Source organism: Arvicola amphibius, chromosome 12 (genome assembly GCF_903992535.2).
Source record: "Arvicola amphibius chromosome 12, mArvAmp1.2, whole genome shotgun sequence".
Lineage (NCBI taxonomy): Eukaryota > Metazoa > Chordata > Mammalia > Rodentia > Cricetidae > Arvicola > Arvicola amphibius.
This window is the reverse complement of record NC_052058.2, coordinates 21,358,111-21,380,897: the sequence shown is the minus strand read 5'-3', so window position 1 is coordinate 21,380,897 and position 22,787 is coordinate 21,358,111. Positions and strand designations below refer to the sequence as shown.

General features: G+C 50.0%; 2 protein-coding genes across 2 annotated transcripts in view; both read left to right on the top strand.

Annotated features, from left to right (window-relative positions):
• Positions 1 to 2,322, top strand: part of Cfap45 (cilia and flagella associated protein 45) — a 34,840-nt gene extending 32,518 nt beyond the window's left edge. Inside the window, exons 13-14 of the mRNA XM_042054004.1 lie at positions 1,645 to 1,869; positions 2,174 to 2,322. Of these exons, the coding sequence (XP_041909938.1) occupies positions 1,645 to 1,869; positions 2,174 to 2,252 (304 nt within the window). The 3' untranslated portion in view covers positions 2,253 to 2,322. The remainder of the gene's footprint in view (positions 1 to 1,644; positions 1,870 to 2,173) is intronic.
• Positions 2,323 to 11,962: 9,640 nt separating this feature from the next.
• Vsig8 (V-set and immunoglobulin domain containing 8) lies at positions 11,963 to 19,349 on the top strand. Its single transcript, XM_038309505.1, has 7 exons — positions 11,963 to 12,011; positions 15,714 to 15,889; positions 16,349 to 16,550; positions 16,669 to 16,890; positions 17,566 to 17,685; positions 17,920 to 18,121; positions 19,064 to 19,349. Exons 1-7 carry the CDS (start codon positions 11,963 to 11,965, stop codon positions 19,347 to 19,349), a joined length of 1,257 nt encoding a protein of 418 aa, XP_038165433.1.
• The last annotated feature ends 3,438 nt before the right edge of the window (positions 19,350 to 22,787 follow it).

Sequence of the window (22,787 nt, the reverse complement as noted above, 5' to 3'; positions counted from 1 at the left end):
TCCCAGGAAACTCCTTCACAGATATGTGCAGGGGGTGGTTCTTCTAGGTGCGTCTATGATCTAGTGGAGTTGACAATGAAGGTTAATGAAGTTCCTCCTCATTTAGACTTTCAACTGCCCCTCTTCACAGCAGCTCTTGAGTGATACACCCAGATCTCCCTTTTCCACACTTACTCCTTCACTTAGATGAGTTTGAAGCAATAGGAACTAATCTACATGCAAGGGAGTGATGACAAGCAGGGGGAGGAGAAGGGGTTACACTCCTGCCCCAGATCTGGGTGGGCTGTGGGGCATTTTATGTCTAACTACGGAGGGGGCATGGAGATGAGCAATCCCCTCCCTGTATATTGGGAAAGGCTCCATGGAGGTGTGGGATTTGGGGGCGACATTTGCATGGCTAGAGGAGCTGTCAGGACCTGAGGATGTTCCCCACGTGGGATGGGTTTTTGTAAAGCAGTAAGGAGATGAATAGGTGACAGTGGGCTTTGGCGGCAGGGGGAGCAATCTTTGTTTTGGTACAAGTGAGCCTGTGGGAGAAAGGCAGGTGAGAAGCCCCTGCCTAAGCTAGTTTTACAATTTGGTTTTGATTGTATTGAGAAGACATCTGATATTAGGTTAGATGGCCCCTGACCAAATTTCCTCAAGATGTAAATATATTTCATTTGAGCTTCTCTGAATGCCATTAGAGATGTCCTCCCTGATATTAGTTAGGGTCTACAAAGTATTCTTCTAGAAGACATCCTTAGAAGGAATGTGAAGACATCAGTCAATAAGGGATCAGGGAGATGTCAGACTGAGTTCTTGCCTTCTCCCAGCAACTCAAGTGGAGCTAACCTTACAGACGCTGTTTCCTTACTCTTGCTTGGTTTTGCTGATGTCATTATCATCAAAGAGGAAAGGAAGGAAGATAACTTAGGTCAGCCTAGAGAGGACTTAAATGCATTATTAGCAAGAAGAGTAGGGTGAGCTCCCATTGGGTGAAACACATCTGCGAATTTACACAGCTCAGCGAACTGTTAGACTGTGGGATTCTTGTTTAAAGAATACTACGGGAGCCGGGCGGTGGTGGCGCACGCCTTTAATCCCAGCACTCGGGAGGCAGAGGCAGGCGGATCTCTGTGAGTTCGAGGCCAGCCTGGTCTACAAGAGTCTCCAGAACAGGCTCTAAAAAAGCTGCAGAGAAACCCTGTCTCGAAAAACCAAAAAAAAAAAAAAAAAAAGGAAAAAAAAAGAATACTACGGGCTAAAGAGATGTCTCGGCAGATGAGAACACTGACTATTCTTCTAGAGGATCCAGGATGGATTCCTACCACCCACATGACAGTTTACAATCCTCAGTAACTCCAGTCCCAGGGGATCCAGTGCCCTCCTTTGGTTTCTGAGGGCATTAGGCATAGACGTGGTGCCCAAACACACATGCACACAAAACACCCATGACATAAAACAAACACTTTAGAAGTTATTAAGAATCTCAACATTATGATATATGACAACAGATCTGGTTCTGAAAGAGGAAAGCACAAAGGAGCACTTTTAGTCTGCTCCCTGGGGCCTGGAGGTTGGACGGCCGTGGACTTTGAAGCGTGACCAATGAAGGGTCACCTAGGAGCTCAGACAGTTGCATCCTTTTTGTTCATTCCCCAGGGCTCAGAGAGAGCAGATCGAGAAGGAGAAGATGGAGCAGGAGAAGAAGGCCATGGGGTGCTTACAGCATGCCAACGAGCTCCGACGGCAGGTGCGTGAGAACCAGCAGAAGCACGTGCAGGACCGGCTCGCTACCTTCGAAGAGGGCCGGCGCCTCAAGGAGGAAGCCCAGAAGCGCCGTGAACGCATTGAGGACATCAAGAAACAGAAGCTGGAAGAGCTGAGGTGCACTGGGTTCCTTGCTTTCTCTGCTCTTCTCCTGTTCCCCAAAGAGGTGGTATAGCAGGCCGGAAAACCGTGACTGGGGCTGAAGGGGTTCTAGCAGACGGTTCTAGGACTGCATCTTGTTGACTCACTGATAGCTCCTTGGCAGTGCGATAGGACGTTGGCCAGAAAATGCTTAGTGAGTAGATGGTAGGAACAGGTTGGGGGACAGGGTGCCAGACTGTGGGGGCCCAGGGCCTGCCTTCTTCTGTCACACCTTTGGTGCGGAACTTTACTAATCCATGCCGTGTGTTTCTCCCGGCAGAGCAACCGGCCTTCCCGAGAAATACTGCATCGAAGCTGAGCGCAAAGCCAACATCCTGCCGACCACTTCTGTAAACTGAAGGGGAGCATCTATGGTCTTTGGGGGGGAGGGCACACGTTCTGCCGGTCCCTGGGGCATCTACAGTTGCTGCTAACGTAGACATTTCATAGTTACAGATTAAAACTATTCTATTCTCTGAGGAACAGCTCGGCTTTACTACTGTGGGCATGAGGATTCCAGTGGGCTTTGAAGGTGGATCAAATAAATTACAGGGGACCTGAACATGGGCCGGCCTGACGCTCGGGCTCTGGAACCAGATGGTGCTCAGGTGAAGTTTTCTCTCCTAAGCAGTGAGATCCATTTTCTTGGGATGCGCCTGGCCTTTTCGTAATCATATGCTCTGTCCATGTTCAGTACATTCTTGCCTCCTGGCCCTGTACGCAGTTTGTAGGAATTTGGGGCACTGAGGCAGAGGTAAAGATAGGCTTTTGTTGAGGGCTGGTCAAAGGGCTGCAGGAGGCAGAGCTGGAGAGGGAGGAGCATGAATAGCCGAGGCTGGCTTATCCTGGGCTCCTGTGACTCAGCCCACATGTAAGGAGGGGATGGTGTGTGAGCCCCGGCTCTCTGTTCTGTGCTCAGTCCTCTCCTGCTTAGATCCTGTCAACTCCCAGCAGTACTGCAGCACAGACATTTACCCTGTTCTCATGGAGGTATGCCCAGGACCCAGCTCCTCATCCAAATGCAGCTAGACCTCACTCTTGGCTCTGTTATCCTCAATTCACTTTAGTTCACGAGTGGGCCTCCTCAAAGCCAGTTCTGTTTTAAACTTTGCCTACCTCGTCCCAATCCCATTTACTCATTAATTTCAGGTACTTACTGAAATACCTGTTATGTCATGTACCATCAAAGCGCTCAGGGTTTATAGTAGACTTGGTCCCCCTTTCTGGAAGCTTCTCATTTGCGCTTCTGATTCTCCCCTCAGCTTCACCCATTTCATATATCTTTAGAAGGTCCTTGGGTGTCAAATTTTCCATTAGGAACTGGAGTGCCATCTTTCAATGATGGAGATAATTCTCTGCCCATCTAAAATCATCACTGTGGTGCCTGTCTCCCCCATCCCCAGAGACCTGCTCCACGGCTCAGATTGAGAGTCCAGTCTTATCTTCCTCTATGCATCCTGTACCAAGGAGGAGAGGACAATTGGGTGCGTCCTGGGTGTTTACAACGCCAGGTTACAAGGGCCTGGGGCAAGAGTCCTCTTTTCATAGGGCCCAAGGAGAGTCACAAGCTGCTTCCTGTGTTTCCTCTTCCTTGGACATAGTGGCTTCTCCAGTCATTGTCTCCACCATCCTCAACTGGAAGACTGTGGCTTTCACACAACTTGGTGGGAAGCGCCATTGGATGGGGAATAGGCTTCTTTCCTTACTTTTGTAGCCCCCCCCCCCAACCCAATGCCCTCTGACCTAAAGAAGTGTACACAGTCCTCCCTAAAGGTCTTGGAAGATGAGGTACCCAGCCCAGGTTAGGAGGGAAAGCATTGGTAGTGCCATCAAGGACTCCAGCCTGTCTCTAGCTGGCACACTGGCACCACGGATTGTTCAGGTGTTACCCGCTGGGACCCCAGAGCAAGCATCATCTATTTCAGAGGACTTTCTTTCTTAGCAAAGCCAGAAACATCCTTGGTACCCAGGATTTGGCTGGTTCTATACCTGCTGTCCTTCCCAGAGCTGAAAAAATATGGGCCCCTCTGGTAGGCAAGCTAGAGAGGAAGGAGGTGTTTCATACTTATTACCAACTACTGAGTCTACATAGAGAAAAATGGGCCACGTTCACAGTTGTGAAGCAAGCCTGGCATTTGACCAGGCTACAGCTGGTGAAATGCAGGTCTGTGGCTTGCAGAGAGAGCCCAAGGTTCCAGAGCGAGACAGACTGGGCAGGGTCTAGGCCATACGGATAAAGGTCTGGCTCTGGAGAAAGGACTATCGTCAACTAAGAATAGGAAGATAGTTTGTGAGGGAATCACAAAAGATTACCCCTCCTGGCCCATTAACCTTTTTAAAATGTTAGAATTGTCCCGCGATGTGGAGGAGAGATTTGATTTCTTCTGCTAAGATTCATGATACACCCTACACAGCTCCCATAGCCTTCAGAATCAGTCAGCTCATCCACCGGATCCCAGTTCCTACAAGTGGGGCAGTTCTGAAAGCTGTAAGGGGGCATTGGGCGGTTCTGTATTGTCATCTTGTACAAACCTTTTACCCACTCTCTATAAGGTATATATATTTTTTTTTAGTTGTTGGAAATAAATGTGAGGCCTCCCATACTCAAGTCAAGCATTCTACTACCAAACTTCCCTCTACCTCTAGCCCCTCTCTAATCCTCCTCATGATGACGGACAGTGGGCCTATGTCCTTTAAAAAGCCACCTGGCTGAAGAAGGGGTTGGCGGGTCCATCTGTGGCAGCAATGGCTATGCCAGCAGGAAGTTGGGCGAGTACAGTCTGCAGGATGGGGGTGAAGAGCAGGGGTGGCATTGAGGGCTCAGGCATCAGGGATGACCAGTCTCAGTCCTGGCTCTAAAGGTTAGCTCTTGGCCCTTTGCTGAGCTTTTTCAGTTAAGGAGACTTCAACTGCCCTCATCCTCAGAGACACAAGTAGCTTCTGTTCCCCTCCAAGCCACTGATCAGCCTTGGGGTTATCTGGGAGGCTGCAGGGGAGTGTGTGGGGGATCAGGAGAGAAGTATGAGGTGCATTGGTGTTGGTGCATTGTCTTTGTTGATGTAAAGTTGTTTTTTGTTTGTTTGAGTGCATAAACTATTAGTAACTTAATTGTAGCAGAATTTTTTTTGAGACATCTCTCTCCATATCCCTGGCTATCCTGGAACTCACTATGTAGACCAGGATGGCTTCTAATTCACAGAGATCCACTTGCCTCTTCCGCCTGAGTACTGGGATTAAATGCATTGATCACTATACCAGGGTCAGATTCCTTTATATATTATATCTATATTGTCTTATATAAAGGTATGTATTGGTTTCTAAGGATTTCTTAACCTGTCTTATGCCTCTGGAATCCTTCAGAACTTGCAATGCCGGACTGGGTTGGTCCAGCCTAGGAAACCCAGAGACTGGGCTCCTATGTTTAACAAGCAGCTGCCTCTGGACACATGTGCCCCAGGTGCTGCCTGGCTCTGTGTCCTACCTGCCCCATGAGCCTGTTGCCTGCACCATGCTCTGTGCTGGCTTGGGGGCAGTCTCTGAGCCTTTGCACCTGCTCCAGTCATGCATGACTCAGCTGCTGGTTCTGGTGGCTTAGCCAGGTAGTCCCTGACTCAGTGGGGTGCTGGGATGTCCTTCGGTGCTCCCGAAAGCTTTAGCATCCCCATGTGTGACTTGGGCCACAGCTGGGCATTAATTGCTCTCAGTAAAAGCATTTTGAATAGGCTCGGATGAAAGGGGCTCTCAGAGTTCAAAGCCCCGCAGGGATTTGGGGGGTGAAGAAAGGTGGCCTCTGTTTAGGTGACAGAAGAAAGAGACGCTGAAGTCTCAGACAAGAAGTCTGGCACACAGGCTTGGAGGCTTAGGGACAGAGAGTTCCTCACTTTTTGTTCTTTTGACCACACCTCTCTTGCTATATTCTTGTGAATTGGGGGTGGAGGGGGTGGTTTGGGGATAGGGGGAGGAGCACGGTAAAATCAACTGCTCCTAGAGACTTCAGGTCCCTTCCTATGTAAAGTTCACCCACATCCCCTTCTCCATACTGAGATGCATCCCAGGATATCGTGTGAAGGTTTCCTGGAATATCTGAATTTCAAGATTAATTTGTCTGTCTTTAAATAGTTCACCCCCTTTCTCTGCTTTAACGCCCACATCTCCTGCTCTTGTCTCTGCTTGCTGGGTTCTGCCTCTGGAGGTACAGACTCCTGCGTTCATGTCTACATTCCTCTTGGAAAGGGTGGCCTTTGTCTCAATGGCTTTGATGGCGTTGGAGCTGGGACAGTGATGGAGCTGAGGTAGTGGTTTTCTCAGACTCCCAGAAAGAGGAGGTGAGCTGATGACAGGAGGAAGGCCTGGAAGAAACCAGAGCTATGACGTTAAGATTTTTATTTTTATTTTCTACATGACTGCTGGAGAAAGTCTGCCTCTGGGCTGATGGGAATGAGCAACAAATTATGAGAACTAAGGCTAGAAGAGACCTAAGAGAATTGCCAGCATTCCAGCCTTCTCTGTAAACCCTAGCCAAACGGCTGGACAGTCTGACTCACAGTCCCCCGCGAGACAGGATGCCCACTACCTACCCGCTAATGGAACCCAGTCATCCCAGAGCAGGCCCTGCTGCTCAGAGAGCTCAGTCTTGAGTCCACCTGTGTCTTCCTGTGTATCAGATGCACAGCCCTAGCCTCACTCTTTGGAACTACACAAAACAGGTACAGACTCTGTAGGACCAAAGTCCTCTGTCTCCACTCTGCATAGCGAGCCTTATTGGGGAAGTGCCTGTGGTTTTGAAAACCCAGGGCTCGGCAGAGGCTGCCTGGGGAAGTGTTGGAAGGAGGAACCTGGGGGAGGAGGGGAGGCTTGGGCAGGGCTTATGGTTCTCCTGACAGTTAACCCTTCCCTCTCCAGCCAGGCCTGGCAGAGCTAGAGAAGCCCCACCTCTCACTCAGTCCTTTATCCTGGTATCTAGGCAACAGGAAACAAACAGGGAGGGCAGAGTGAGGGCCTGCCTGGTCAGGTTTAGTGGGGAAAGCTTTGAACTGAATACTAGTTTTCTTCCGATGCCTCCCTCCACCTCCTACCGCTCTGGACAGTTGTTCAGAGCAGGACAGGCCTGGGACCACCCTGGGGGTTGAGGAGACCACAGCTTCCTTTTGAAGATATGTGATTGGAAAGTCCAAGTATTGAGGCAAAAGTAAATTTCATTCCCACAAGTCCAAAAGTCGAAGTCCCAATGGGCATATATGGATTAATTCATCACAAAATCTGTCTTCACACACAAGGACACGTGGTCCAGGCCAATCAGCCTGAGCTGTAGAAGCTGTCCCGAGGACCTGGCTATGATCTCTGTGAATGACTTAGTGTCTGAGTAGAAGGTTCCAAGAGGTGTAGTTCCCAAGGATCTTATCTCCTCTGTCGAAGAATAATCAGCAGCTGTCTCTCCTGGTTTCATTCTTTTGAATCGTGTCTGGCAGGACCCTGGCATACTTCCCAAGCACTGAGACATAACTCTGGTCACCTCTGGGGTTCTCTAGTTCTCTCTATGGGCACATCATCAATAGTGTTTTGGATCTCTGCCTGAACATCATTTCCACCAAACAGAACCCTATGAATATTATTAGCACCATTTATCACATCATGGACTAAGGGTCTCTTTGCTTGTCCGTGTCTCTCAGTGGGGAGGTTGTAGGAGGTGAGCTGAGTCTTCTTTATTCCCCCCCCCCGCCACCACCACCACACACACATTCTGCATGCAGTCCAGTAGTTACAGAAGTGCTGAAGGTCTGAGGAATGGAGACGTAGCTGAATTCTGTGAGGTGAGGACACCTTTATCTTCAAGGCCTCTCAGCTCTTCCTCAGCTCTGTCATCAGGATTCCACACACTCTTTATGAGGGGCGCCCTCTCAACTTTGCTTGTCCCTCTGACAATTTCAACTGATGGTGTTCAGTCAACCACTCTTGACCCCGCTAAAAGTGGTAGGTCAGGCCACTTCTTCAGAAGTCAAGGCTGTGTGAACCACAATCAGCCGAAAGATACTGCTTGATGGGAGAGATTTGGGTATACCCAGGCTCCCTCTTGCAGTCCCCCTCTTTCTGAGGGGAGCCAGTGAAAACACAGAGTCTCAGGAGCTGGGCCATGGGTTCAGATGATCCTTGGGTTGTCTGTGTTTCAAGCTATTGCTTGAAGACCTGATGTAAATTTCAATCCCCAGCCCCACCGGCATATCTTCAAACTTAAGCACTCGCACTGATCTCACACCTGACTAACCCTCCTTGTCAGAACTTACAGTGATCCCCTTATATCCTCTGCACAATCTCTGAACCCCACAATCTCTGAACCCCTGCCCTTAGCCTCACCCAGTAGTCCTTCATCCTATTATCTTCACTGAAATCCGGTGGGAGTCAGCAGCTGCTGTAGCCCCTTGGTATCCAGAATCCAGCTTCTCTGTGACCATCTTGCTTTGAGACCTACATAATACCGCTCTCTGTGATAGTTCCTAACTCCTGCTCCCAACCTCCCTAGAGACTTTCTCTGCTGGGTTACTCTTCCCTAGATGTTCTGGGGTGAGTGCTAGGTCTACATGGAGGCATGGAAGAGGGAGTGGAGAGGCTATGAGAGAGGAAGGTCTAGAAGGAGGTTAGGTTGTAGTCCTGAGTCAGCTGGGGTCTTGAGCCTGTACCTCGGGAGCGTGGGGGAGAAGCTGGGGCAAGTCAGGCAGGAAGAGAAGAGCAAGGGGTTTGTGCGGAATTCTAAAGGGACCTGGGTTGGATTGTACTCCATCTCAGAAACTGGCTCTGGCTTCTCTGAAGCCTTGTCTGGCCTCCTTCATCCCTCACTGTCTCTGTTAGGTTTTCATCTTTGACTTTTTATTTCTGAGGTTGCTACTCTCTCCTGGCACAGAAGTCCAAGATTTTCTGAGATCAGCCTGGACCTTTATGAGATATGAAAAGGAAGTGGGGGGGTGAAAACAGTTAGTTAAGGGTGGAGACAGATGGTGAGGGCAAGGCAAGGGAAGAGTTAGAGTCGGGTGGCTCTCAGGAGTGGCACCCTCCTCCTTTGCAGAAGATGAGGCCCAGTCTCAGAAGGTGGAAACACTAGGCTGGACCTATATGCCTAATTCCCTTACTCCACCACCCCACCCCCAAAGCCGTGTGGCATAGGGCAGGAAGACCTACAGCTTTGTTTATAGGCTCCAAATTACAAGCAGGTGACAATTAGGCTTCAGTAGGTCAAGGGGGACAAAGTTGATGCTTTGCTTTTTCTAGTTTCTAGAGATTCTCTGTGATCCCCTCAAAAGTATTTTTCTAGAAGCATCGATTACTAGGTCCTTATTCTTTCTCAACCCCTCAACCTCAGCCTCTTTGAGATTCCACAGTCCCTTCCCCAGTAAATTCCTCTGACGGGCCTCATCTTTTGGTTTCAGAACTCCACTGGTTACTCATAGCTTCCTGCATCTGGAAGCTTCCTTAGGCTGTGAGCAGGTGGTAGAGCAGGACTTCAGAGGTTACATTTGTTGTGGGATTAAGTTGCTTCATCCCCTTTCATATGGCTCATGCACTTTTGAGTCCCTCCCTCAGACATAGGGTACACCAATATGTACGACTAGTATGTTTCCAGCCCTGAGTCAAACCAGAATTTAGCAAGAGGACACTGGTATCTTTTGATATCATAAAAAATCATTTTTGATTACCTTGAACCCTCTTGATCATATATATTTTCACTCATGTTTTAAGCGCAGCTGCACTATCTTTTGACCTTAATCCCAAACTTAATTCAAACTCATTTGTAACAAATCTTCAATCAATTTCAACCCAGCCTTTGATTTACCTCAATCTGTATCCCTAAGCATATCTACAAATGACACCAAAAAATGGATTTTTATCATAACACAAAGCCCAGCCTTAACTCCAAGCTGCACTTCTAGCTGTAATTCTAACCTTAATACTGGCCTTAACTTTAATCCTAACGTCAAATCTGGCCTCAACCTCACCCATAATTTCAAATAACCCCAAATTTAACCCCAGGGGCAGCCATCATGGCACATTAACTCAAATCCAGAGCTCAAATGAATCCCTACACCTCAGTTGAGTGGAACCACAGCTCTCTCCCTTTCCATTTGGTCTCTCTCTAATCCTGGCCCTTCCTGCTTTCCCCTCCACTCACCACTGGCTTCCTGCTCTTCCTCTGATGTGCAGCAGTCCATATGGCTACCAAGCCCTGGTTTGGACCACGCCGGCTGAGAGTCAGGATGCCTGTCTCTCCCCTACTTAACCAGTAGCTGCAACTGAACCGAATCTTTGCTTCTCTGGGCTTCTGTGTCCCTACCTGTAGAATGGGGACAATGACCCTTGTTTTCCAGAAGGCTCAGGACAACCTCATGAATCCAAAAATAGTTAAGGAAATGAGGACAGCCACTGTGTACATCTGGTGGGCCCTCGAGCAACCTGTTATTGTTGGCAGTTTGGGTAAAAGGATTTGGGACACAGAGCCGCGTGGACTCCTGTGCTTCCTTATTGTTCTGTCCTATTCTTCCAAGGAGGTGGGCCCTGGCAACATTCCTGAACCCCATAACTCTCCTGAAGACTCTTCCCTCTCTGCCCTTCCTGAGCCCCAGGTCAGTTGTGGAGGAGGCTCTGGGATCCCTTGAGGGAGCCAACCTATAGAAGGAGGCTTTTCATGACTCGCTTCCTGTTGGACAGTCCTGGAATCCAGGGAAGGTTAAGGAACGGTTCTGAATCCATGGATCAACCAACAGTGGCTGGCCTGCCCCCTTCTGCTGACTAAGACTCTCTCCCACTCCAGCTTCAACCTAACTGCCTAGAACTGTGATGGATTAGTCACCCTGATGACTGTAGTTGCCCACTGGTTAGTCCTGGCTTTGAGGGTCTTTGTTCTTAGGGGATTATAACCCCTGCTAACATGGGCCTGCTTTAAACCATCAGGGCCCGGATGAGAGTCCAAGAAATCCTTGAAGAAAGCACACAGTGGGGCTCAACTCTTCTACCTTCATATCTGTGAGAGATATACACACTCACATGACCTCTTCTCCTGCTCACCTCAAACATCCCCTCGCCCTTCACAGTCTCTCACTCCCCCCAAATGCCCTGATCCGTTCTTCCTTCTTCGTCAAGCCTTGGTGAACTGATTTAGATCTGTGTGGAGGTAGGGATCTAGACCCATCTTAGCAACTCCTGCTCTCTGGGGTCCTGGAACTTGGGGATGACCTTTGTGTCACCAAAGATGGAGAAGTAGTTGCAAGGGAAGATCCCGTTCTTACACACACCCTTTCTTTCCCTCCTCAGCCCAGGAGGTCCCACTTTCTTTGTAACGACAGAGAAAAGCTACATTCCAGTATTCCCTGTCACCTGGGCTTTCCCTCCAGGCTCAGGTCCCATCATGGGAGATGCATCCCTTCTCTGGTACACTGTCTTTTAGACCTGACCTGGCGTGGTCTCCATGGAAAGCAAGGGATCTTTGAAGGGGTTTGGACCTGGAAATATGGGTCTGCAATGGGGGCGCAAGCTAGGCTGCTTTGGGGTGTCTTTGGTCAGTAGTAACTCTTCAAATCCTGGCCATCCTTTCCTCCCCAAATCTTGCCTCTCCTTCCTCTTTCCCACTTCCCCCTAGGGAAGCAGAAGCAGGCAACAAATGAGTGGTGAGGGGAGCTCCGTGGACGCCGTAAAATGGGGCAACTGTTGTCACCCTGAGGACCTGGCCAGGAGGAAGTGGAGGTTTAACAGGTGCCTAATTACAAGTCCCGCTGGTCGCCGTGCACTACTCTTGGGACAGGGAAGAGCTTGGGTGAGGGCTGTGTAATGCCTGGGTAGGCCATCCTGTCACCCTGCTAATTAGGGCTACTCGGGCTCCTCCCCTAGGCGGGGACCAGGCCCCCTCCCTCCTATAGAAATAACTCCGGCTGCTCCTTAGCCTGGCACTCATTGCACCTTCCTGCCACCCCGGGCAGTGTCTGGGCCCTCCGCTCCCCCTCCCTCCACCTGCCCCATCCACCCACCACCAACCACCATCAGCCCACTGGAACCCAGCTCAGGCGGAGGAAAGATCAAGCCTAGAGACATGGGAGTTCGAGGAGCATTCCATCTACTACTCGTGTGCCTGAGCCCAGGTATGGGACTGGGCAGGGGCAGGGATGCTCAGCATTATGCCAGGAGGTCAGGGATAAATGAGAGCTCACAGAAGAGCCTCAAAGATGGCCAACAAGGCACTGGCAGAAACTGTCTACCTTCACTTTGCTGACACTGATTTGGATACTACCAAGGGAGCGTCTGTCTCCTCAGGACAGCCTGTGCCTGAAGGCTTGGGACAGAGTGCGGAGGCCTCTGAATAGATCTTCATGGTGTCGTTGACAGTGTGTGTAGCCCGTATATGTGTGCAGGTGTCCTCTGTGATGTTTCCACGCTGGGAGATGGAGATAGGGCTTGCTTGGAGATACGGAGTTAGTGGTGGGTGGGAATTGCAGGCAGGGGATGAATCAGGTGAGCAGCAGCTCTGGGTGGGAGCTGGGGAGGAGCCTGGCAATGATCCGTTTCATTCAGACTCTTCCCAGGGGAAGGGCCAGATCACCCAAGTCAGAGCACTGGGCAAGAGAGCTGTTTGCCTTAAAAGCACTTCGTATGCTGGGCTGTTTTCATCATAGCCAGTAAGAACCCAGGCCGAGGGCCGCTGGTCCGTGCCTTACGTGCCCAGAGAGTCCACAGTCCTGGGATGAGGCTGAGAGAATGTGGACAGGATGGATGGTAAACTCCCCTTCACCTCTCTGGGACACCTCTCTGGAAGGCAGGGCTCAGGTTTGGATACTGTGGCTGCCTGCCCGGGACTGGGCAAGTCTCAGCAAGGGACATCCTATTAAATATTGAAAATAGCTGAAAATAGCATGAGCCCCCTGTGGGGTCCAGATGTACAATGAAGGGTATGAGGAAAGAGACAGAGAAGAGGACTGTTTCATTATGTTTCTGTGTATGGGAGTTTGTGTGCCTGTGTGTGCGTGCGTATGTGTGATGGTTGCATTTCTGGCTATATGCCTGCTGCACCCTTTCTCTGCTGAGGGCTTCTCAGGGAGTGCCTACTCAGGAAGCCCTGGCTGTGCCAGGAGAGCTGGAGGCATCTCCGTGTGTGCTCTCTGCGTGAGGGTATGTGGGCTAAGATGCTTGCCATGTGGAATTGCGTGCCGATACTTTCTGAGCTGCCTTTTTAAATTCTCGCTTCCCTTTCCAGGCTAAAATCAGCTTGAAAATTTAGGATAGTTTTCTTAGCTTAGAACAGACGCTTGCTGAGGTGATATTCCCTCACAGAAGGTGGCCAGCCCTGGTGATTTTATAAGGGACAATCACCAGTTCCTTGGACAGCCTCTTGACTTACCAGTGTCCCTCTTTCTCCAAGTCTTGTCTAGGATTCTTTTCTACACCGACTTGCATAGGCTCTTCTCTCCATGCAAGCTGCCTTCTTCTCTTACATTCCCTGGAAATCCTTCCCCAGTGTCACAACAATATAAACCCGGGTGATATGCCAGGAACAACTTCCCAAGGGGTGGGAGGAGGTACAAAAAGGCTGGAACCCTTGGGAGGAGGCTGAGAAAGCATCTAAGGAGCTTTAGGAGCTAGGGCGAGGCTCCACGGCCTAGGACAATTGGAGCAAGACAATCTAGCGTGGGGTGGCAGCATTCTTTTCCAGCTTGTCCCTTCTCCCCAAACCCCTTTCTCTAAATACTTACCCTCTGTCCGGCTGACCTCCATGGTGTAGGTAAAGGGAATCCTCCCTGTCGTCATCTGTTTCCAGTGGCTCATCTCCGGGGTGGAGCTGAATTCTGGCTCATCCCTGGCTTGCCTCTTGCTGCCTCAGGATCTGGCAGATGGCATCAGGATCCTTATCTTAGGAATGAGCTGGTATTCTCTTGGCCTAAGGCTGGAGGAGGCATCTCCAGGTCCCGTTAGAGTCCCACAATCCAGACTGCCTGTTGGAGGATAACTCAGAGTCTGTTGGATTAGGACATGTTTGTGGGCTAGCCATGGTTTAGGAGGGGCAGGCCTGATGATGCTCGAGATATTGGGGAAAAATGTAAGGTCCTCCTGGCTTCTCCAGAGACAGGCTACACACAGAACTCAGGGCTTCTGCAGATATGTCTGGTCTTGAATGGACGCGCAGGAAGCCACAAGAGCTTGCAGTGGGTGTGTCTTAGATTAGTGTGTACTCTGCCTGTAGATGTGTGTTTGTGTATAGATCTAATAGCTTGTGTGTAATAACAATAAGGGACTGCATGGTCATATATTCACATTTGAGGGCTTGAAAGAACATACCTGTGTCAATTTGTTTAGCCCAGGACAGTGTATACCTGTGTGTCGGGGGGTAGGGTAGGGGAGTGGGGAGAGGCTTCCTAAATTTTTGGGATGGAACCCAAAGAGCATACTTACTCAGAACTTGGCCATCAATAGAGAAGCTTGGTGAGGGGCTTGTAGAGGGAGTGCTGCAGACTGGGGAGGCAGGGAGCTGAGTGTCTAGGGTGGAGCCCTGGGTTCACTCCCCCCTTATTCTTCTCTAGGTCTAACCGGTTGGGGCTAGAGCTTGCCTGAGGCTTTTGGGTAGGGAGGTGGGGGCGGGGAGGAGCTCACTTCTAAGCTTCCTGATCCTGCTCCAAACCCTGGGCTTCTACTCTGACTCAGTGGCAGGAGGGGCCCCAAAGGGAGCAAGCAAGAGGGAGCAGCTATACTGGAGCCACACAAACACACAAGGAGGACACACGGTCTACAGTGGTACACTTTACCATACAAGGTTTATTCTACATATACAAGCTGCCATAGACAAAGACATGCACATGAACACGGCCAGGCTCTAGGTTACAGTTGCCCAAGGTCAGGCAAAGGCATATGCTGTCACTTAGAACACTTACATAGCCAGCATACCTTATCATGCATCACACACAAACAGACACACACAGAGCACATAAAACATACCAACACTCACAGATAGACCTAGTCTTACGATTTTCAGGATGGAAAGGGATGCCAGGCGTCATTGTATCCACTTTGCTGTTTCTGGCTGGAGTGCTTCACTTGACCCAGATAAGGCTCAAACCCAGCCCATACAGGTGGCTTTTCAACAGCCTGTTTCTTCCAATAGAACATTTAACAACTTTGGGTGTTTCACACATGCACACACACAATTGCCTACACTATCATGTAAATATGTAGGTAGATATACTACAAGGTTATGTGTATGAATATCTTTGTAGCTACAAAGACTAATAAACATATAATGCACATTTGTGCATATATGTTCATATATTCAAATGCACCATTGTGTATACACATAAATTTAACACAAGAGCTATGTATGTAAACAGTATTCAAATGCACATCTACACAAGTCTAGAATATATACACAAGTTCACAAGGATGCCCAGAGACTGCCATATGAATAAACTAACAATATTAAGTATAGATAATGCCAGTACACACATACACACACACACAGATACACACACATACACACAAGAGATACACAGTCAGGGACACACAGACACAGATGACACACATACACACACAGACACACAGAGATACAGCAGTCAGGGACACACAGACACAGATACATGCACACACAGATACACAGTCAGGGACACACAGTCACAGACACAGATTCTCTCTCTCTCTCTCTCTCTCTCTCTCTCTCTCTCTCTCTCTCTCTCTCTCTCTCTCTCTCTCTCTCCCCTCTGGAAGCCCCACTGAGTTCTGGCTGACAGGTACAAAGTGGCAGAGACTGACTACTCAAGATTTGTTTCTGTTCTCATCTCCCCACCCACTTCGCCCTTCACCAGCACTGCTGTCTGCTGTAAGGATCAACGGGGATGGCCAGGAGGTCATGTATCTGGCAGAAGGTGATAATGTGAGGCTAGGCTGCCCCTACATCCTGGATCCTGAGGACTATGGTCCCAATGGTCTGGACATTGAGTGGATGCAAGTCAACTCAGAACCCTCACATAGGGAGAATGTGGTAAGTGCTTGGCACAGGATTCTCTGTACTCTGTCTACTCTGTGATGTCAAAACCTGATGGGAAGCCAATATCCTGAGGGAGAAGGAAGAAGGCAAGTGAGGAAACCAGGGCCTCGAACTTCCTCCAGGATCTTTTAGGGAATGAGGCAACAGGGATTAAAGCTGTCCAACTGGGAATCCAGCCAGCGGATTCCACATCCCTCTACCCCATATTAAGGGGGAGATTAAGTATGGCCCCCGACTTTAGAAGTTCCTGGTCTGACCTTATATTTCTCTAGAATATCTAATATTATTAGCTCTCACTCATTCTGTAAGAGATCAGTGTGCCTGACACCATCCTTTCCATTTCTTCAGTGAGAAAATTGAGTCTTAGAGAAGGTCAGTGAATTGCCCAATCAACTTGCATGACCCTCCTTGGCTCAGTTTATCTCAACAGCTCTCTCTTTCTCTTCTTAACAGTTTCTTACTTATCAAGACAAGAGGATCGGCCATGGCAACCTCCCTCATCTGCAGCAGAGGGTCCGCTTTGCAGCCTCAGACCCCAGCCAGTATGATGCCTCCATCAACCTCATGAACCTGCAGGTATCTGACACAGCAACATATGAGTGTCGGGTAAAGAAGACCACCATGGCCACCAGGAAGGTCATTGTCACTGTCCAAGGTATGACCACATTATTCTGGGCTCCCCTTCCTCAGGCTTCAGAATGGGTTGGCCATTGTGAACCTGGCTCTGTCTTTTGGCTGGGTGTCTGGGTTTATAATTGCCTGTCTTGTTACAGCACGTCCTGCGGTACCCATGTGCTGGACCGAAGGCCACATGTCCAAGGGCAATGATGTGGTCCTGAAGTGCTTTGCCAATGGAGGCTCTCAGCCCCTGTCCTACAAGTGGGCCAAGATCAGCGGGCACAGTTACCCCTACCGAGCTGGGTCCTACCACTCCCAGCACAGCTTCCACTCTGAACTTTCTTATCAAGAATCTTTCCACAGCTCCATCAATCAAGGTGAGTGGGGCCTATCCCAGGGAGAGTGAAGATAAGTAGAGGACTGGGAAAGGGGGGCCTGCTGGGACTTCCATGTCCTGTCAGTGGTACTAAGTCTAGGAGAGACTGCTCATTTGGGCATATCCCAGCAGCTGCTATTGAGGGAAGGAGAGAAGGCATAAATGGGATGTCAGTCAAAAGCAGCATGGTTAATTTGGAGAGAACACGGTCCAAGGGAGAGCTGGCCTTGAATCCTGGCTAGGATGCTGATTGGTGGTAAACCTCAGGCAAGTGGCTACCACCTCTGTAACAGATGAAAAAAGGATACTTACTAGTAACTACCATTCACCCGGATGTGAGGCTCCTAGCACTTAGAGAAGCTGGATAATAGAAAGGACCAGTGCTCAGACTCAGGATGTATTTCCCTGAGGTCACAGAGAATTAATGGTGACTCTGTCTTCTTTCTGAGAGAGGGGTCCTTCCTTCTTCCCTGTCTTTCTGTCTCAGCAAGGGGAGTATTTAGAGTGGAATGAATATTTTCTTTCTTGTTTTTTTTTTTTTGTTTTTTTGTTTTGTTTTGTTTTGAGTGGTATTTCATCATTTCATCCTCCATCCCACAGGGGCTGGGAAAGATAGGAGCTCTCTGAGATCAGGCTTCTCGGTCTCACTACCCCTCTGGTGCTCTTCCAATTTCAGGCATGGGCAATGGGGACCTGGTGTTGAAAAATATCAATGCAGATGACGATGGGCTGTATCAGTGCACAGTGGCCAACCATGTGGGCTACAGCGTCTGCGTGGTGGAAGTGAAAGTCTCAGGTATGAACCTCAGCCCTGAGAGTCCCCTGGCTGGGAGGGTTGGGTTGCAGGTACCTGGGGTTGTGGCCTCTGCCCTGCTGTCAGGCTAAGCCTTTGTCTAGAGCAGCTGGAAGCCTTCACCTTCCCACATCTTCCTCACTGAACTTCCCGGGGCCCTGGGTTCTTTCCCACAGACAATTGCCCTGGCATGTGCCAGGCTGTGGGAAGCCTGATTGCTTCCACTTCTCTCCACAGACTCCCAGCGTGTAGGCATGATCGTCGGCTCAGTGCTGGGCTCTTTGCTCATGTTGGCCTGCCTGGCACTAGGCATCTGGGGGATCATCGCCTGCTGCTGCGGAGGCGCCGGGGCTGGTGGTGCCCGCGGTGCCTTTGGCTACGGGGTCGGCGGCGGGGTCGGCGGAGGGGCCTGCGGCGGCGACTTGGCTAGTGAGATCAGGTAAAACCTGATGCATGCTGCATGCTGCTGCACGGCGGGGGACCGGCGCCCTGTCCTCTTCACCCCTGTCTGCCATCGGCCGGCTGGGAATCCCACCCCAAACCTGCCCGCCATCGCCATGGAGTGCTGGGACTACAGCATGTCGACCTGCCCACTCGCCGCATGGCTTTTCTGTCTTTCCCTTTCCTGCTTCCAGTCTTCACCTCTGCTCCCTGCCTTCTCTTTTCTTCCTGTCGTCTATGCATCCCTTGGTCTGTCTGGCCTAGACTGTAAGCTCCTGGAGGGCAGGGACCGTGTCTTTTCACCTTTCCCCTGTATTGCGCCGGCAAAACCCTCAACATGCCTATTTAAGAAGAGTTAACATCAGTAGTGCTAATAACTTATATTAGAAACAAAGTAGAAATAAAAATAGAACAAGAATAGCAGTGCTAATGATTGCAATGCCTTGGGGACGGAGGGAAAGAAGAGCGAGGGACAGGAGGCGATGAGAGCTTGTCAGAGTGCAAGGTGAGGGTTAGTCAAGGAAAGGAGAGACACAACTTCTGGATCATTAAGGCTCCCCTTCCAGCCAAACACTAGAATGGGGACCGAGGGCGCCTGTTTGAAGTATCCTGAGCTGCTGGGACACAAGCGGGGTCTAAAGGATGGGGATAGTGGCATGGGGGCGCTGCAGGGTCGCCTGCCCAGGAATGTACAGAGATGGGGAGAGTAGGTTGAGGCAGAGGCAGAGAGAGAGAGAGAGAGAGAGAGAGAGAGAGAGAGAGAGAGAGAGAGAGAGAGAGAGAGAGAGAGAGAGAGAGAGAGAGAGAGAGAGAAAGAGAAAGGGCAGGTGGAGGGGGGCGTGGGAGATGAGAGGTTGCCAAGAGCCCCCAGCTCTGCCCAGGCCGTGCCAACGCCGCGCCGTGGAGGAGCCAGCTCACGCGCCCGCCTGTTGTTTTCCAGAGTGGACGCCGAGGCGCCCGGGTGTAAGGCCAGCGGGCGCGGCAGCCGCGTCACCCACCTCCTGGGGTATCCGACGCAGAACGTCAGCCGCTCCCTGCGCCGCAAGTACGCACCTCCGCCCTGCGGCGGCCCCGACGACGTGGCCCTAGTGCCCCGCACAGCCTCCGCAGCCTGCGAAGCGGGCCCCTCCCCAGTCTACATCAAGGTCAAGAGCGCGGAGTCGGCCGATTGCTCCGACTGTGTCCAGGTCGAGCAGCGGTCGTGCAAGGACGGCCTCTTAGTGTGAGCGCGCAGCACCGGGCTGCGCCCCGGCTGGGAGGCGGTTCGGGGGCTCTCTGCCCGCAGCTGGGGACAGGCTCGGGCGGGCGCAGACCTGGCTCTCACCGGCCGCCTGGCGGCAGAGAGTTCAGGGGAATTTCCCTCAGCGATGCTAGGGAGACAGAGCCTCCTGTGGCTCTGAAGTAGGAGGGGGCGGGGACGGAGAAAGACAGTTCAGAACCCTCCCTCATCCCTGGGCTCCAGGGAGAGGAAGGGAGGGAAGCAGTCGGTATCCCAGAACCGCAGAGGTACAACAAGCCAGGAGTCCCCAGCCAAGGCAGAGGGCCCTCAGCCCTGGGAAGGTGGGGGTCAGGACTGACTTGTTTTGTGTGTGAGTTCTGAGCTTCGAGGCAACAGTGTTAGCACAATAAAGAAGCTTAAAGACGACAACGAGGTGGCTGTCCTGCGTTACACGGAGGGCTGGGCGTGGGGGTGGGGAACCTTGACAAGTTGTTCCTTACTGCCTTGCCTCCTGTCTGAATCCTCGGCTTCCCCTTCCTATAGCGGAAGCCACAGCTGGAAGAGGACATCAAGTCCTATTCCTTCACAGTACACATGGTAAACTGAGGTCCCTCAGAACAGATTTTAAAATTCCAAACCTTGTTTCCCCCTTTATTCTAGAAGAGGGAACGAGCAGGGGTGGATGGGTATTAGAGGTGACCTCTACACGTTCTCAGCATTTTCTTTTCTCCATCCAGCTACCTAATCTGAACTTCTTTATCTTTCCCAGGTGTGAGCCTTCCTTTCCAGTAGCCAGAAAGGGATCTAAACTCATTCAGACTCTGGAATAGGAAGACCCGAGGGTATCTAGCTCAGCCCTATCTTTGATGGGAAGGTTAAGTTTATTAGACACCCAAGAAGTGCCAGGTGCTTTCAAGTATTTTACTTACCACTTAACTTTGGTTCTATGAGGCCGTGCATCATTCCTTTTATACACAAAAGAAACTGAGGTTCAGGGGATTAAGCATTTCAACCCAGGCAAGCAACAATTCAGGATTTGATCTAGGAATATTTGACTCCAGGATACCAGGCTGTTCTCTGATAACTGAATTCCTGCTATTGCATTCCTGATGAAGGCGATCCCAACCCCTTTCTTACCTATCTTCAATGGCAGCTCACGGCCTCCCTAAACATGAGCCTTTGGTTGTGAAGATCTCTTAGGAAACGTCTATTGACTGTGTGTGTACCTTTTATTCTTTGGTCCAAGAGTATCTTATGACGACTCCGCTGCCTCTGTGGACCACATGGTTGTATTCCACACAGGATACTTGTCTGGTGTTAGTGGGTTAAGGATCTAGTTTTGCTTGCCTTTCCCCAGCTACCTGCTAGTTAAGATCCTAGATTCTTCTTTTGTTTCTCCTCTCCTCAAAAGACACTGGTCATTCCTAATCGTCCTTCTCCTGTCCTAGGGCAGCATAAAGTGGATGTGCATAAGGCGTAGAGTATCCTGCTTGGTAGTAAATTACCTGGAAACTACTGAGATGGCTTGGGGTCTGTCAAAGGGTGGTGGCGTTGTCCATTCTGTCCTGAAGGCATCAAGACAGATGAGAGAAAATGAGTGCTAGGACAAAGGGAATCAAAGACCGCTTACCTAGGGACTGGGGGGATGGGCACTGGGGGGTGTATAGAGATGAAGGGGAAGAGAGTTAAGTAGGGAGGGAAGTCGAAAGCTCCAGAAACCAGCAATCACTTGGTCATGTTTATGAGTGCCTTCCAGATGATTTATTCATAGATAGAGTTAGCTTTTCAGCAGGGCGCTGTGCCAGGCACACTTTGGCCCTAAGGCAGGTGACTGATGAAGCTGACATGAGGAAAAGGTGTTCCCACTCTGAGGAACTGCCAGCCCAGCCTGCTGCAAGGTGCTGAGGGGCTGAGGCAGCCATGTGACTTACTGGTTGTGTTGAGGGACATTCTTATCCCTGTTCTGGGAGACGAGGAGCCACGCTCAGACTCAGCGTTCATTTGAGCAGTGGCGATTGTGAGGCTCTGGCAAAAGCAGAGCACTTCTGTTAGGGTGAGTCAGCTGAAACGCGAGGGAGGTTTCTAAGTGGACAGTGAGGGAAGCTTACTTTTCCAACAATTGATTCTACTACAAGAACCTCTGGGGTCTTTCTTCCTCCTTTCTTCTGCTTGTAACCTGTCTGGTGTGGGGAGAGGGCACATGTGGTGGTGATACACATTGAACAATGGATTTGGGGGTGAGCTGGACTGGAGCAGGGGTCACGGAAGCTTTGATCTGTAGCTGGGTTGGTTACCAAATTTAGGTGGGCCACATCACTGTTCTTGCTAGTAAGCTTTTATTCATTGTGACAGATTCCTGAGATAATGAATTTTGAAAGAGGAAAAGCTGACTTTGACTCACAGTTTTGAAGATTTCTCTTCATGGTTGCTTGGCTTCCTCGTTTGATGAGACAGCACATAGTTGTGAAAGCACACTAGAGGGAGCGGTTCATTTCTTCAAGCTGGAAAGCAAAGAGAAAAAGCATGCGGAGGGACTGGGCATGCCCCGAATGTCTTAACTTCTGTCTACTAACTTCAGCTTCCCCTAGTCCTGGCAGAGACTAAAATCAAGTCACTCATCCAAACTCCAGTGTCATACAAACAGCAGGCTAGGCATAGATGCTACTTCCAAGAAAAATCTTAAAGATGGCGCTGATTTGTTGCTGTTTCTCCAGAGACTCAAATAGTGCAAAGTCACCCATTTCCACTCCTCTTTCCAGTTCTGTCTTTTGCACCTCTTCCCAACCCTGCCAGGACTGAATTCTAGTCTTTGGGCCACTGAAGAATTATGTAGATAATCGACATCTTCTTGGGAACACACACCCTTCTCTTGACAGCCATTAGAAACTCAATTCGTCATCCATAAGATTTTCTTGAGTTTTGCCTTCCACTGCATCTGATGGTGGGCATCTCTGCTAGAAATGCATCTCTGAGCCTTCATTTACTCAGCCCCTCTGATTTTCCTCCTCAGCTCTTAGAGGGGCATAGCGTCAGTTCCAAAGCCTGTGGGTAGGGGGGATCCTATGACTCACCTACTTATTCCTCTGGGGTAACCATGGCCACATAGGCTGACCACTGCATTTTTACAACCCTAGGTCAAGTCTAGGTCCAGCCAAACTCACTCTCTTTCTTCGAAGCTTCCTAGGACCTTCCTTCAGTCTTGGCCCCCTGATTTAGTGGGAGCCTGGGAAATTCTGTTCTATGTGTTTTCCCATCGGAAACAATAATTTCATCTATTCCTGGTATGAGAAAACAAAACCAATTCCACTCAGTTCCTTGTTCTTATTCATTAAATTAATTAAATTAGGGTTTTTTTTTTTTTTGCCCAACAGTCTCTGTTTATGTAAAATTGTAGATGCCAAAAGAAAGGGATTACACTGTATTTCAGGTAATGTGACCTAAATCA

Coding starts and splice junctions, on each gene's coding strand:
- Vsig8 (XM_038309505.1), top strand. CDS start 11,963: ATGGGAGTTCGAGGAGCATTCCATCTACTACTCGTGTGCCTGAGCCCA. Junction 12,012..15,713: donor ACTCGTGTGCCTGAGCCCAG/GTATGGGACTGG, acceptor GCCCTTCACCAG/CACTGCTGTCTGCTGTAAGG. Junction 17,686..17,919: donor GGTGGAAGTGAAAGTCTCAG/GTATGAACCTCA, acceptor TTCTCTCCACAG/ACTCCCAGCGTGTAGGCATG.